This window comes from Trichomycterus rosablanca, chromosome 7, assembly GCF_030014385.1.
Source record: "Trichomycterus rosablanca isolate fTriRos1 chromosome 7, fTriRos1.hap1, whole genome shotgun sequence".
Taxonomy (NCBI): domain Eukaryota; kingdom Metazoa; phylum Chordata; class Actinopteri; order Siluriformes; family Trichomycteridae; genus Trichomycterus; species Trichomycterus rosablanca.
Genome location: NC_085994.1, coordinates 13,519,038 through 13,535,585, shown reverse-complemented (window position 1 = coordinate 13,535,585; position 16,548 = coordinate 13,519,038). Strand labels below are relative to the sequence as shown.

The following is a 16,548-nucleotide window of genomic DNA, read 5'->3' as shown; positions in this document are numbered from 1 at the left end:
TGTCACTGCTGGACTGAGAATAGTCCACCAACCAAAAATATCCAACCAACAGCGCCCCATGGGCAGCGTCCTGTGACCACTGATGAGGGTCTAGAAGATGACCAACTCAAACAGCAGCAATAGATGAGCAATCGTCTCTGACCTTACAACTCCAAGGTGGACCAACTAGATAGGGGTGTCTAATAGAGAGGTCAGTGAGTGGAAATAGTATTTAAAAACTCCAGCAGCGCTGCTGTGTCTGATCCACTCATACCAGCACAACACACACTAACACACCACCACCATGTCATTGTCATTGCAGTGCTGAGAATGATCCACCACCTAAATAATACCTGCTCTGTGGTGGTCCTGTGGGGGTCCTGACCATTGAAAAACAGGGTGAAAACAGGCTAAAGAGGTATGGAGAGAAACTGATGGACTACAATCAGTAATTGTAGAACTACAAAGTGCTTCTATATGGTAAGTGGAGCTGATCAAATGGACAGCCTGATCAGTGTATGTGCTGTCAGAGTTTGAAAAACAAAAACAAAAAACAAAACAACACCCTCAAACAAAAACTAACAAACATCACAGTGCACAAGGCTCAAAACTTAAAGTCCACACAGTCATTAACATTTTCAACACCATGTTATGGGTTTCTTATGTATTTATGAATCTTCTTGAGTTGTAAAGTAGATCTGGTTCAATTTTGCTGAAACTGCTTTAAATACAGATAAACAGTAGTCCTGTGTTGTATCAGTACATTTGGTTTTTCTAGATCATGTGAACCTGATGATTTAAGATCCTGATTTATTTGTTTTGTTACTTAGTGGCTTAATGTTTTTAATACTGTTTCTTTTAGCAGTAATCATTACTACCAGCCTATTTTGTTTAACAATACCATCTGGGGGTTTATCTAATGCAAATTGCCTAAAAATGAAAGGCAAGCAACCATGTACGAGAAGGAAGCCTAGTGTGGCTGCTAGTGCATGTTTTAACTTAAATTAATATAATGATTGAACATTCAATTTTGACTCCTGACAACCTTTGTCTTTGAAGTCTTTGGGCTTCTAAATGGCTTGTTAAGCCAATGGGAAAACAGCAAACCTAGCCATATTACTCACTACACGGAAGCATAGATATTTTAATGTTTATTCTACAGATGCAAAATGGTGATTATGCATCCCTACAGATGTATTCACATGTATAACACACATCTTTAGAAAACAGATTAGACAAACAAAACCCTGCCAACTACATAATATAGTAAAGCACATTCACTGACTAGCATGTTTATTGACTTCAAGGAGCTCAAACCTGAATGCAACATTTTGCTGCACCTCTTTTTGCTTTTAAAAACCCAAAACAAGGTTGAAAACAGAAATCCGATGCTGTTGCATGTGGTTACATTGTATTAGAACACCATACAAATATGACACATAAAATGACCTGGCATAAACTGGGTAACTGTGGTCTGAGTAATCATGAATGATATTAGGCAGTGAATTCATACAGTGTCATAGTGAATAATGTTGAAATCAACATGAAAAATGACTGGAAAGAATAGCAATAAATACAATAGTTAAATACAATAACCTTGTTCCTCAGCCTTTGTCCCGTTTTTCGATTACGGGGTCGGCATTTTCGGCTTCTTCCCATTAGGGGTCGCCGGCGGGATTTGGCACAGTTTTTACGCCGGATGCCCTTCCTGACACAACCCTCCCTATTTATCCGGGCTTGGGACTGGTACTACAATGCACTGGTTTGTGCATCTAGCGGCTAGGTATCTATAGGACAATTCAGCGTTTCCAATTAGCCTGGTGGCATGTTTTTGGACTGTGGGAGGAAACCGGAGCACCCGGAGGAAACTCCGCACAGAAAGGACCCGGACCACCCCACCTGGGGATCGAACCCAGGACCTTCTTGCTGTGAGGCGACAGTGCTACCCACTGAGCCACCGTGCCGCCCAGTTAAATACAATAACCAATTACATAATATTTGTATTTAAACAACAATCTTTCATTCAAACAAGTAGCAGAAAGTAAAGGTAAAGTCAACATAATTCTCAATGCATGCATCACTTTATAGTAAGAAAACATAAATGTAATACATCTGTGAAGAAGCAAAAACACACTAATGCTGGTAAAGCAAGTAAAGACCTAACAAAACATTTATATACAAATACATTGGTTGTTATGGAGTCCACAAACTTATTGTGAATGATGGCAAGTTTTTTTTTACACAGGATCTTAAGTTCCTGTGTGTCGATGTTGTCCAGTTTAATGGGGATTGATATATTGTACAATATTGTGCCTCATTAGTCTCTGACTTCATGAAATCTTCTCCCACTTTTCTCCCCATTTTGATTCTTGTCGTTTCTATCGCTGCTTCCCTGGTGACCAAAAGAAACTGCATCCAAACTGTCAACAAAAACAGAGAGATGAGTGCACAATGAAAACCCTTAACAATGTTCGAAAAACAACAATGAGTTATTTATGAATAAAAAAAAAAAACTCCAATTTAGAGTAACTTTACAAGCAAATCCTGAAGTTAGTACTACAATTCTGCACATTACTATTGAGAGTACAGACTATTATTGTAAAATGTTATACACTTTTAAATAAGACACACACATATATATAAATGTATATATTTCAAATGCATCTACTGACTCGTACCTTAAAAATAAACCTTAATGAAAATACTGTATATTTAGTGGTCTTTAATGTCCAGTAATGACTCTTTTGCCTTTATAAGATGCAAATTAGAAAAACATTCAAACATTTAAATAACAGACTAAAATAGTTTTTGGCAAAGCTTGTGTGAAATAGCAAAATTACCTACAACTCTTTTACAATGCGCTTTAAATCTGCCAAGCTAAGAAGCATTTTATTTAAGACAAAGCTTATAAATATTGCAATAAGAAGGAAATTCACCTCAGCTCACAGATCTCATTTTTTATGATAAGCAAGCAACATATTTGAAATAAACAATTAGTATTGTTTTGCTGACAGAAACACGAGAGAGGCATTTTTTGAATTTCCTGAAACAAACATGTAAATATGATAGTATGTAATTAATAAAATAAACTTTACATCATCATTGCTGGAATCAAAAGAGTGCAATTTAATGATCTTTATATTTTTGTGACACGGTGGCTCGGTGGGTAGCACCGTCGCCTCACAGCAAGAAGGTCCTGGGTCCCCAGGCGAGGCGGTCCGGGTCCTTTCTGTGCGGAGTTTGCATGTTCTCCCCGTGACTGCGTGGGTTTCCTCCGGGAGCTCCGGTTTTCTCCCACAGTCCAAAAACATGCAGTCAGGTTAATGGAGACACTGAATTGGCCTATAGTTGAATGGGTGTGTGTATATATGTGTGTGTATGTGTGTCTACCCTGCAATGGACTGGCCAGGGTGTTACTATGTGCCCTCATTGTGCCCCCCCGGGACCCTAACTGGATAATTATCTTTCTACCATTAAAGTGTAGAATTTCCTCATGATTCTTATTACAACAAAAGGGATTTTGTCTGTAAACGAAATCTTATACAGGGTCAAACAACACAGAGAAACCTAGTACCTACCTTGTTATGTGGCCTGGTATTGTATTCTTATCAATCAGATTATTTAGTTTATAGTAATCGAGAAATGTCCGTGCCACATTTCTGCCCAGTTTCATATCTGTTTAACATGTTAAGGAAGTAAACCTTTGCACATCTTAACACTGCTTAAATAACACAGCATCTCAACATGTACCATACAATTTACCATTTTAATGAGAAAATAAATTAAAATGAAATCCCAGATCAATTTACCATGATCACATTGGCTGCATTTCTAAATGCTAGGACTGTCATGCAGTGAAGCAAATCTGTTTACCTCTAACATTTAAAACGGAAATCTCCTTAGGCTCAGTTCTTTGTATGTTAAAAGACCCCATAAATCTATGATTTTGCCTCTGAGGCCTTGCCAGTCGTATGCAGACTCCCTCAGAGTCTATAAATCTCTGTTCTGACATGCACATATTAATTAAAATACAAATAAATATATAAATAAAGCCCAAATATAATTTCACTCGTCCAAAACCAACATAAATAGCTGGGCAATACCCAGCAGAGCAAAGTAAAGAGTAAAAAGCCAGAACAGCTCACCAGCATTTGCAAATCAACCGTGTTTCAGTCAGCCATGAGGAAAATAAAGCAGTTATTCACAGCTAGGGCTTTATTTAAATTCATACAACTACTCTGCAAGCCATGCTATTTTCCCCCTTCACTATGAGCACATTACAGAACACATTTATTACCCAGAGCACTCCACCGTAATGTTGGCATGCCTTTTACAGTGCTGCTGCATGGATGCCAATCTACTGATGCTGAGAGGCAAGCAGAGAGCCATTATGGAATAAAACAACACACTGCTATAGTGTTATGTACAATAAAATAAGTCAGAAATTGAGAAAAATAGGTTTTCTTTGGATGATTGTAAATTGATACAGACATGTAATGTTTCACCTGTGGATGTGCAAACAATGTCACATTTCTTTAATTGATACAAGACACCAAAAAAGCCCTTATTTCTCTTTTCCCACTTCCTTTTACAGTTAAAAAAACATGAGGTATGGGTTGTAAGATGTCATATGTAAAAAGCCACACAAAGTCTGTTTTTTTTTATGTAATTAAAAGGATCATGGTTAAAAAGAACTTAATCATTAACGTGATAAAAATGGATTTCAGAGTGTTGGTGTTTCACAGTGCACCTAAGACTAATCATATAAAATTATATGTTTGGTGAATAAAAAGGCATTGCACACCAACACCAAATCAGCTCTAAAGCATGTTTGATGATTTCAAATATAAGTGTGACAAATGTGCAAAAATAGAAGAAACCGGGACAGGGGCAAACACTGTAAATCCATCCGTCTGGTCATAACAACTTGGTCCTTAACAAAGCCTTTATGTCTGATCAGATCTGCTGCATTCAGTCTGTGTACTATGAGTAACTACTATCAGCCTGACAGTTACATGCAGAATTGTTACTAAACAGGCACATTTTGGAGTAATCCTTATGCTTGGGCTGATTGGTGTAAGCTGGAAAAAGATCAGGTTACATTTTATGTATATGAAATTACAACCCCAAATCAGAAAAAGTTGGGACAGTATGGAAAATGCAAATAAAATCAATTTACTTTAACTTTTATTTGTTTGCAGACAGTTTGAACCCAAGATATTTCATGTTTTGTCTGCTCAACTTCATTTCATTTGTTAATAATATACCTCCATTCCTGCATTTCAGGCCTGCAACACATTCCAAAAAAAGTTGGGACGGAGGCAATTTGGGCTAGTTATGAGGTGAAATAATGATGTGATTCCAAACAGGTGACTGTGACTGTGATTGTAATCATGGTTTGGTATAAAAGCAGCATCCAGGAAAGGCTGAGTCTTTGATGAGCAAAGATGATCAGAGGATCTCTAATTTATCAACAAATGTGTGAGAAAATGATTGAAATGTACCTCAAAGAAAGATCGGAAGGGATTTGCATATTTCTCCCTCTACAGTGCATAATGTCATTAAACCATTCAAGGAATTGGGAGGAATTCCAGTGCATAAAGGCCAAGGGTGCGGGCTTAAGCTGAACGCTTGTGATCTTCAATCCCTCAGACGGCACTGCATCAAGAACCGCCACTCAACAATAGCTGATATAACCACATGGGTGAGGGATTACTTTGGCAAACCTTTGTCAAGCACCACAATACAGAGTTACATGCACAAATGCCACTTAAAACTTTACTGTGCAAAAAAGAAGCCTTATGTTAACCATGTCCAGAAGCTACGTTGACTTCTCTGGACTCAGAGGCATCTAGGATGGACCATCACACAGTGGAAACGTGTATTGTGGTCAGATGAATCAGCATTCCAGGTCTTTTTTGGAAAAAATGGACGCCGTGTGCTCCGGACCAAAGACGAAAAGGACCATCCAGACTGTTATCAGCAACAAGTCCAAAAGCCAGGGTCTGTCATGGTATGGGGCGGTGTCAGTGCCCTTGGCAAAGGTCATTTACACTTCTGTGATGGCAGCATTAATGCAGAAAAGTACATTAAGATCTTAGAGCAACATACAGTATGCTGCCTTCAAGACTTCATCTTTTCAAGGGACGTTCATGCATTTTTCAACAAGACAATGCAAAACCACCTGCTGCACACATTACAAAGGCACGGCTGTGGAAGAAGAGGGTACGAGTACTGGACTGGCCTGCCTGCAATCCTGACCTGTCCCCAATAGAGAATGTGTGGAGAATTTTGAAATGAAAAATGTGACAACGACGACCCCGTACTGTTGCACATCTTAAGACGTGTTTGCAGGAAGAATAAGACAAAATAAAAGCTAAACACTAAATCACGTATCCTCTGTGCCTAACATGTGTGATGAAAAGGAATGGCAACATTACAAAGTGGTAAATGCATTATTGTGTTTTTTGGAATGTGTTGCAGGCCTGAAATGCAGGAATGGATGTTTATTAATAAATGAAATGAAGTTGAGCAGACAAAACATGAAATATCTCAGGTTCATCCTGTCTGCAATCAAATAAAAGTCAAAGTAATGTAAGAAACTTTGTGTTTTTTTATTATTGGCTTTTTCCATGCTGTCCCAACTTTTTTTGATTTTGGTTGTAGGCAATTAATGTAAATCCGTATGGTTTATAGGTTATTTTATACACTGCTTGTCTTTGGGTTCATTTTTATTTGTGTCATGTGATGTACTCACATTTATAGCACACAAACACAGTACAGATTAAATAATATTTTAAGGCCCATTATTCTTTAATTTACAAAAGCATAACAATGTTATTTATGCCACAATTTCCAAATTCATTTTATTAGCTAAATAAAAAGGCCAGGGGCAAGGTTGCTCATTTATTACTCATTCCCTTGATTAGCACAGAGGGCATGGCATCTGTCTTTGATTTAAACTATTTTGGCTCTGAGAGTCGGCAGCTCCCTCATCTCACACCTGCTCGCTGTAGCCCAGACAGCCATTGCAGCATGTGAAGTCATCCTGGTCTTCATCCGTCATCCCAGTGGGCTGACTGGAACTCTCTCTATGACTCCGGTGCCTGTATTCATACACCATCTGGCCAGAAGTGCAACCTCTGTAACACTTCAAAAACAACAAATGCTATTTTTGGATAACAGGGACAAGGTTTATTTCTAAAACAAAGACAGATGCTAGCATGGTTGTCTGATATTTTGGTCAGTAGGCTACATTTCTGTGCTATGAGTCCTGGCAACTTTATAGGATTACTATGCCAAGGCCTTCTAAAATCTGCATTATCCTTGGCATGTTGTGCTTTGACCTACGAAAAGTTCAGTGTTTTCTGTTTATCAACAGAAACTCCAAAGTGTGTTTGTGTGCATGCCTGCCCTAAGCAGTGACAGAAATAACCCAAAAGCCTGCCGTGTGCAGATGGCCTCTCAGCTTGTGATTTCACATCGTGCACATCTATACCAGGACGCTGGTGATGGACAGCCCAATGAGGAAGAGGAAAAGACTTCATCACGATCACAGCTGCAAGCCATACCCTCCTGAGCTCTGATTGGTTGCTGGAGACGTGCCAATGGCAACCAGGGCTGCTGAAATAGGGCATCAGCGACTTGGAAGTCATGAGGTGTGGAAGTTTCCAAAACATTCACTGTCCCTGCAGGACACAAGGTGAGAGGTGTTGCATAATCAAAAGGGAGGGCAGTGTGGCATCCTGGCTCAGGTTTTAAAAAGTGCACCACAGAGATGGCCATTGTGCGTCATCAAGTAGCCATGGGATTTACCCTTAACAAACAGTCCACAGAAGGGCAAAGATCTTGTACGCAACAGTAGATATTATTGATGACAAAAGGATAAAGATCTGCATTGTGAGACTTGCTTCTATTCATAAGTGTTATCAGGAGAAATACACAAAGGAGACATGAGCTTTAGTTTATATGCTCGTAAAAAAAGCAATTAGGTGCCTATTTTTTTTAAATATCAATACAAATTAACAAGCGCCAATGGATTACAAATGAACCACGATTATGTGCTTTGTAATATCCCAGCATATACACTCACAGTGCATGTTAATAAGTGCACCTATCTGGTACGATACTTCATTAGTAATTAAATAAGCTACACCTACCATACAGATGAACTTTGTGGGTGTATAATTACCATCTGTAGCCCATCTGTTGCTTTATACACTATGTCACCTCCCTGTAACACAATTATAAATTAAAAGGGACCCCCATTGGACTCCTGACCAGATTATGTTTGGGTGGTAGACTAGACTCAGCACTGCAATGACACATGATAACATGATGATAATATGGCAGTGTGTGTTGTTCTGGTATGAGTGTATCAGTTGCAGCAGCATTGTTGGGTTTTTGAGAATACTGTTTATACTGGCCTCTTTATTAGGAACACATACCCTGTTAGCAATAATTGTAAGTGTATAATGATAAAAAAATACAACTATTTTCGTTTTTTTAATGACAACAACAGTATCTACTCTCCCCAGGATTATGTGTTAAGCAATTGTGAACAAAATAAACCCAGCAGCACCAGTAAGATCTGCAATGTCTTAAAACATTCTGACTTTGTTCATGTGTCCAGTATAACCAGAGCATTAAACAAAAATCTCATTCTGACACAATGTTCCGTTGCTAGATTATACACCGATGAGGCATAACATTAGGACCGCCTTCCTAATATTGTGTTAGTCCCCTTTTGCTGCCAAAACAGCCCTGACCCCTCGAGGCATGGACTCCACTAGACCCCTGAAGGTGTGCTATGGTATCTGGCACTAAGATGTTAGATCCTTTAACTCCTGTAAGTTGTGAGGTGGGGCCTTCATGGATCGGACTTGTTTGTCCAGCACATCCCACAGGTGCTCGATTGGATTGAGATCTGGGGAATTTAGAGGCCAAGTCAACACCTCAAACTCATTGTTGTGCTCCTCAAACCATTCATTCACAAGGTTATATAAAACACAGTCTTGGACAATTTAGTGTCTCCAGTTCACCTCACTTGCTTGTCTTTGGACTGTGGGAGGAAAACGGAGCACCCGGAGGAAACCCACGCGGACACGGGAGAACATGCAAACTCCACACAGAAAGGACCTGGACCGCCCTACCTGGGGATCGAACCCAGGACCTTCTTTCTGTGAAGCGACAGTGCTACCCACTTAGCCACCGTGCCGCCCGATGTAAAAGAAAACGTGATTCATCAGACCAGGCCACCGTCTTCCATTGCTCTGTGGTCCAGTTTCGATGCTCACGTGCCCATTGTTGGCGCTTTTGGCGGTGGACAGGACTCAGCATGGGCACCCTGACTGGTCTGCAGCTATGCAGCCCCATATGCAACAAACTGCAATGCACTGTGTATTCTGACACCTTTCTGTCAGAGCTGGCATTCACTTCTCCAGCAATTTGAGCTACAGTAGCTCATCTGTTGGATCGGACCACTCGGGCCAGCCTTTGCTCCCCACGTGCATCAGTGAGCCTTGGCCGCCCATGAGCCTGTGGCCGGTTTACCACTGTGCCCATTTTTCCTGCTTGAGGATAAAATGTTCACTTGCTGCCTAATATATCCCACCCACTAACAATTGCCGTGATGAAGAGATAATCAGTGTTATTCACTTCACCTGTCAGTGGTCATAATGTTATGCCTAGTCGGTGTATGGCTAATGTGGGTGCAGAATGTACCTAGTACCCATAAAGTATTGAAGCCACATGCTAGTTTTATTCATGTATCTATTATATAAAATCATTGCTTGGCCTCTTTGACACCTAAAGGTCAAGGCATATGCAATCAATGAGGGAACAGTTTATTCAAAATAGTATCAAGACATTTTAATCAAGAATGTCAGGTTAAAGGTCAAACACCTAAAGCTTAATAGAAGTTGAATGATGCAACACAATTACCCAAAACACAGAATAAATTAACAAAAGCATGATAATAAGATGAAGACTTGGTTTGAAATGCCAAAGTCAAGAGTCCAGACATTCAGGTGGCGCAGCGGTAAAAACACACGCTGGAACCAGAGCTGGATCTCGAATACATCGTATCGAATCTCAGCTCTGCCTTGCCGGCTGAGGCTGAGCGGCCACGTGAACAACGATTGGCCTGTTGTTCATATGGGCGGGACTAAGCCAGATAGGGTCTCTCTCTCAATGCAATTACGACCTCTGCTGGCTGATTGATGGCGCCTGCACAGAGATGAGAAAAGAGTGCTATTAGGGTGTGTCCCTCCGTACACGCAGCTAAGTTGCACTGCACTCATCTAGTGTAGGTGATAAGATGCATATGTAGGTGATAAGATCCACGTGTCGGAGGGGGCGTGGGCTACCTTCGTTCTCCTCAATCAGAGCAGAGATCGGCATTGGTGGAGAGGAGGCATGATGCAATGGGGCAATTGGACGCGCTAAAAAGGTAATATCAGTAAAATATATATCAGTGGCGATTTCTCTAAGACTGCAAGGGAAGCTCAGCTTCCCCTAAAATGTCCAAAATTAAATGATCAAATATGTACAGTTGTGTTAACATTTCATTGACTACAAATGCGTTAGAACTAGGGCTGTCAAACGATTAAAATTTTTAATCGCGATTAATCTCAGAATTTCATATAGTTAATCGCGATTAATCGCATTAAAAAAAATCTGTGTAAATGTTATAGAAAACAAGGATTTTTATGTGAAATGTTACAATTAAAATGGTGAACACATTTTATGCTAAATGTACTGATGTTAAAAACTGCTGGGACAAGAGAAAACTGTAAGGGAGTTTTATTCACTCACATACTAGGCAGTAAATGTCAGATTGTAGTTTAGAATTTCTCCATCAGCAAACATTGTAGATCAGCGGTGCTTTAGGTGGGATAAGGCGTAGTTATTGTAACAGACTTTTCTGTGGTTGTATTGTGACAATGGTTTGATGGCCGTTTCTACACGAAGTGAGTGTGTTTTGACCCTTTGGGGCTTCCATAGTGCATGGACTAACGTGCTTGACTCAGCTTTCCGGTATTTGGTACCTTAACAGAATAAGTTAATAAAAGTGTTCTGCTCCCGACAACTTGTGAATATAGCGTGTATTTATTTCTTTATAAGTGCATCACTACAACGCTCGGTTACATTATGTTAACAAACCGCAAATGAAAAACGGTGGCAAGTCCGACATTAAAACGTTTGTTTTAACATAATGTTAACATAATGTAACCGAGCGTTGTAGTTCTACCAGTCAAGTCTCAACATTAACTAGAATTTGCGTTAACGGCACTATTATTTTTAATCGCGTTAAATTGAAATCGCGTTAATGCGTTATTATCGCGTTAACTTCGACAGCCCTAGTTAGAACACGTATATCTCGAAGACGAGTTCGTTCAGAATCAGCTAATTATCACAAATCGACTCGATTTTCTTAACTTAACTCATACATTCCCGTAGCGTCGATGCATTTGCCCGCAGAAGCTGAGCGTCTCTTCACTTCTATGGGACTGCGTTGAGGTTTTTTTTTTTATGCTCCAAAACTCGCCGGTCATTGGATAAATGCCTCGATTTTGTCCCGCCCCCGGACGCTGAGCGTCTCTGGGGGTGAATGGAGCTGTGGGCGGGTGTGGACGCTGAGCTTCTGCAAGATGATTGGAGGATCAGTGGAAAGGCTGAATCCCGTTTTGATTGACAGCTAGTTTGAGCGCTACACCGTCACTTCTCAAACTCAAACTCAAAAGAAGCTTTATTGGCATGACAAATAGGGACATTTGTATTGCCAAAGCAATACACTTCATTAGTCACTTAATCACTAGGAGCTTCAGTCCCATCGCGGATTTTGCGAGTGAAGTCGAAAGACAAACTGCAACCCATTTCAGGCCATTTTCTTGTAAAAGGAACAGAGGGCAGAATTTATCAGTGGCGATTTCTGTAAGACTGCAAGGGAAGCTCAGCTTCCCCTAAAATGTCAAAAATTAAATGGTCAAATATGTACAGTTGTGTTAACATTTCATTGACTACAAATGCGTTAGAACACGTTCATATTGAAGACGAGTTTTTGTTAACTTAACTCATACATTCCCGGAGCGTCAATGCATTTACCCGCAGACGCTGAGCGTCTCTTTGCTTCTATGGGGCTGGATGGGCGGGACTTCGAAACTCGCCGGTCATTGGATAAATGCCACGATTTTGTCCCGAAGTTATGCAAAAATACCAAGATTAGTCTAGAATTTGTTATCATTAAGTCAACAAATGTCTGCTAATAATGGTTATATTTAGGGCAGAATGTTATTATTACTTGAAGAGCCTATTATTGATTCATTCATCCTGTTTAGGGTTGCAAGGCAGGAATACTCTCTGGACGGGGCATCATTGAAGTGCATGTAAAATGTATGTATGAACAATGTACTGTAAGTACCTGGTGGATACACACAAAGACAAAGAAAGCATGTCATTCTCCTCACAGAAAGCGACCAGAGGCAAGGATTAAACCAAGGTCACCATGACTTTTGTTGCTGTGCTGCACCCACTCTACCAACTGTGCCACATGTGCCATCCTTTTTGAGTAACTCATGCACAAATCCAAGTAATTCCAAAGTTTTCACCTGCAAGTAAGTGTATAGCCAACTTAAAATCAGCTGCCAAGCTTTTTAAAATGGACAGACCCCATTATGATGAAGGGCAGAAGCAGTAAAGCTCCTTATGTCATTGATGCATTTGTCGTTCTTAATATTGTGTACACACTCTTGCAGGATCGATTTGGCATCTCTGTTGAAACTCAAGGACGCACCTCCGCTGGGGCTGATGAGATGAGAAGGGCTCTGGCATGGCAAATGATTTGTTTACCGCGTTGTTAATGCGCATCCGCTTCACCATATAGACAGACGGACAATGATGCCCCAATGACAGAGAACAAGACCACGGTCTTTAACTGAGTGCTGGCTAACAAGCAGACAAATGAAGGCAATCAGCACCATCAATACAGTGGACTGACAGGCCTGTCACCAGGGTGTCACATACGCCCAATTAACAATGCTAATTAAAACAACAAACAGAAGGACACAATGGGAGCCAGCATTATCTCCCTGCAGCTCGTACTTACAGCCTGATGTGCCTCTTTCCTGCAGGACAAACAAGCAACATGCATTGCTCTTTGGCAGATGTGTGTATTGTGTATTTGCTGCTTTTCCATTGTAATCATTGGCTGGATTTTGCACAACCTTATCTCAACCTTTATCTTTTTTTTTTTTTTATTTAGATTTGCGATTAAAAGTTTGTGAACCAACTGCAATCACCTGGCTTTTAACAATTATGTCTAAAGCGTGGCCTGATCTTCAACTTTTTTTTTCAAGAGACCCACATTTTGTCCATGATGTTTACCGTGACCCAGGCAACACAAACAATGAATCAAAACAAAACACAGAACAAAATATACTTAATTAATAAAAATGGTGGCAATCTGGTCCCACTGTGGTTTACAAAATGTAAAGTAAAGCCTCCACAAGGGGTGTTTGTGTACAAGTTCATTTTGTGTTTATGTGCCTGTTAAACCTTGCTTATTTAATTATTATTATTTTTTCTTTGTGACCCATTTTTTGGCTCACGACCCACCCAAGTGTCATGACAATTGTACTTTCTTTATCATTTAATACAATGCGTAATCATTCACAGTCTAGCCAGGAAAAATCTAACTTCTTGACTTCTCCAAAAGTTGTGATTAATATGATAAAACTAGAGATGTGGGTAGTATACATGCTTTTAAATGTCTAAGGTTGATCTCTTCATGTAAATGGGCTAACCAAATCAAATTTTCAGAGGAGCATAGAGCTAAAATGGGCTTTAAAAATACCAGGCTGTTGTGCAAACAAAGGAATTTTAGCATTATTAAAATGGCGCGCACAAATGAGAATGCACAAAATACACCTAATGAAATTTAAAAAGAAACCAAGTGTAACACCATATCAGAAATTTGGTAAAAACATTTAAAAAACTCAAAGAGAGCACTGCATACTGCACAACCAAAACCTTATCTAAACTGTGAAGCATGGTGAAAGGAGCATCAGAGTCTAGCTGTGTTGCAGTGTCCAGGGTTGGACAGCCTGTTTTACTGAGGAAACAATACACAAATTGTAGTAAAAAAATCCCAGAATGGCAGCCCAACACCTAAAGCCTTGTAAAAATTGGATGATGTGAGAAGGCAACACGGCACAGTGGCTAAGTGGGTAGCACTGTCGCCTCACAGCAAGAAGGTCCTGGGTTCGATCCCCAGGTGGGGTGGTCCAGATCCTTTCTGTGTGGAGTTTGCATGTTCTCCCTGTGTCCGTGTGGGTTTTCTCCGGGTGCTCCGGTTTCCTCCCACAGTCCAAAAATATGCAAGTGAGGTGAATTGGAAACATGACTCTGTTCAATATAACCTTGTGAACTGATGAACTTTGTGTAATGAGTAACTACTGTTCCTATCATGAATGTAACCAAAGTGTAAAACATGATGTTAAAATCCTAATAAAACAAACAAACAAAACAAGAAGGCAACAACAGAATGGCTTAAACATGCAGGCTGGTGAAGGAAGGAATGGTTTAAAATTCCTCCCCATGGCATTGCTGTTAAGAAGTATTCATATGGCTTTTCCAGTGTGGACTGTGAATGATTTATTAATGCATATCATACAGACAGAATCTGTATCTTTTATTATCTTTTAATAGTAATTAGATAAGAATCCGAAAAAGTCACAAAGTTTTTTTTTGCAACTATTCACTATTTTGTAACCCACTGAACATGCACATAAACATGTAAATCTGTTTTAGCTTTTCTATATCTGAACAGATACACTCGCTTTTCCTATGTTTGCCATTGAGAGTGGCCTGTTGTGGTGTTAATAGAGAGATGATGACTGCAAAGCTCGGCTAAGTGGCTGAGATGAGCACTTCGGCGTGAAACATCCCATCTAAAAAGTGATGCTGGTGCGGTACGATTGGCTACAAACCGAGGCACGCAGACCCTGCACAATCATGTCCATTTCATGCCATAAAGCTCTCAAAGAGCAGAACAGTAGCGCATCTGATGACCCTTCCACGAAAAGTCTGCTTCAGAGCCAAAGGGAGAGAGAGAGAGTAAAAGAGACACCAAGAAAGAAATGAAGAGGAGAGAGAATCCCATCAGTTCTTTATGGACCATAAAGACTATTAGAAGTTTCCAGAACTTAATTCCTGTCAGACAGTGTACTTTAAGGCAATTGACCAGAGCATTTCACCTTAAAAATGCAGACAGTGCATAAAAGGGCATCAGATGCATTATGTTCGATTTATGTTTGTGTAATATGACTCTGATGATTGATCGAGGATGAGCCTTTGATTTATTGTTTATACCAAATCATGGATAAAAAGAAGTAGGTTTTGAATCCTGTATTTAAACCCTCTACTTGGTCCGTGTTTGAAAGCTCTTTAGTACATGCCAGTCAGGTGTCAGACAGACTGAGCTATTAACCTGCAGACAGCTGTCAGGAACATGTAGTTTTCAGGCTATCTGCTGTGATTGATAAGAAAGCCAGCTAGAACCACCAAGCTGTCCACTTTTAAACACTGCTCAAGCTTTATTTATTTCTAACTATCTCAGGACAGCAGCACAACCCCTAAATAAGATGACTTCAGAACTGGCTTTTAATGTGGCTGACCGGTGCTTACTCGAGCTGGACACTAATATATGAGGAATACGAGTAACAGCTCTCTCAATAGCCATCTGCACCTGAAAAGAAAGAAGGAAATGACACGATCAGTCCCAGCAATGAGACTCCTTTCAATCCTCTCTGACAGGTCAAAGCAGAAAACCTATTAACTTGTCAGACCACAAAGCGCAAAAGAGCCTATTCTGAATGGCTTTACACAGACATTTCTGATAAATGGTCCCGTAATGGGTGCATAAATCCTGTCTATGCCATACTATCATTCTAGCCCTAAACAAAATTGTAACCCAACACTGCTTCTAAATTCAACACAAAAATACAAAAGCCATTTTTAAAGGGGTTTCACAGTTTCCAGCTCTGGGCAACCTGCACCTAGAGTTCAAAAGTGCTATGTGCCTTTAAAGTATAGTCTCTCTAAAACTAAGAATTAACATGAAATTGTCTAGAAAATGATTAATGCAGGACACTAGCCATGGTTTTAATCTTAATATGCTTAGCTCGGTAACACCTAACATGCCCTTCACATACAGTACACAAATGCAATATTAGAATCAGTCTGGGCTAATTTATGCAAGGGCCTAATTTAAGTTTTAATTGAAACACCCCAAAGGGTTCATTCAGTTCTTAACCTTAAGATTCAGAGCGTAGCACCCTGTCAGCAGCACACACATGTATATGTATACAGTACACTGATCAGCCATAACATTAAAACCACCTCCTTGTTTCTACACACATTGTCCATTTTATCGACTTCACTTACCATATAGAAGCACTTTGTAGTTCTACATTACTGACTGTAGTCCATCTGTTTCTCTGCATGCCCCCTTTCATGCTGTTCTTCAATGGTCAGGACCCCCACAGGACCACCACAGAGCAGGTATTATTT

General features: G+C 40.0%; 1 protein-coding gene across 4 annotated transcripts in view; it reads right to left on the bottom strand.

Annotated features, from left to right (window-relative positions):
• Nucleotides 1-464: 464 nt before the first annotated feature.
• agbl4 (AGBL carboxypeptidase 4) overlaps nt 465-16,548 on the bottom strand; it is a 587,706-nt gene continuing 571,622 nt past the window's right edge. For all 4 annotated transcript variants that reach the window (XM_062999017.1, XM_062999019.1, XM_062999018.1 and 1 more), the window contains 2 exons: nt 3,558-3,654; nt 465-2,399 (listed from right to left, as the gene is read on the bottom strand). In XM_062999017.1, the coding sequence (XP_062855087.1) occupies nt 2,297-2,399; nt 3,558-3,654 (200 nt within the window). In that variant the 3' untranslated portion in view covers nt 465-2,296. The remainder of the gene's footprint in view (nt 2,400-3,557; nt 3,655-16,548) is intronic.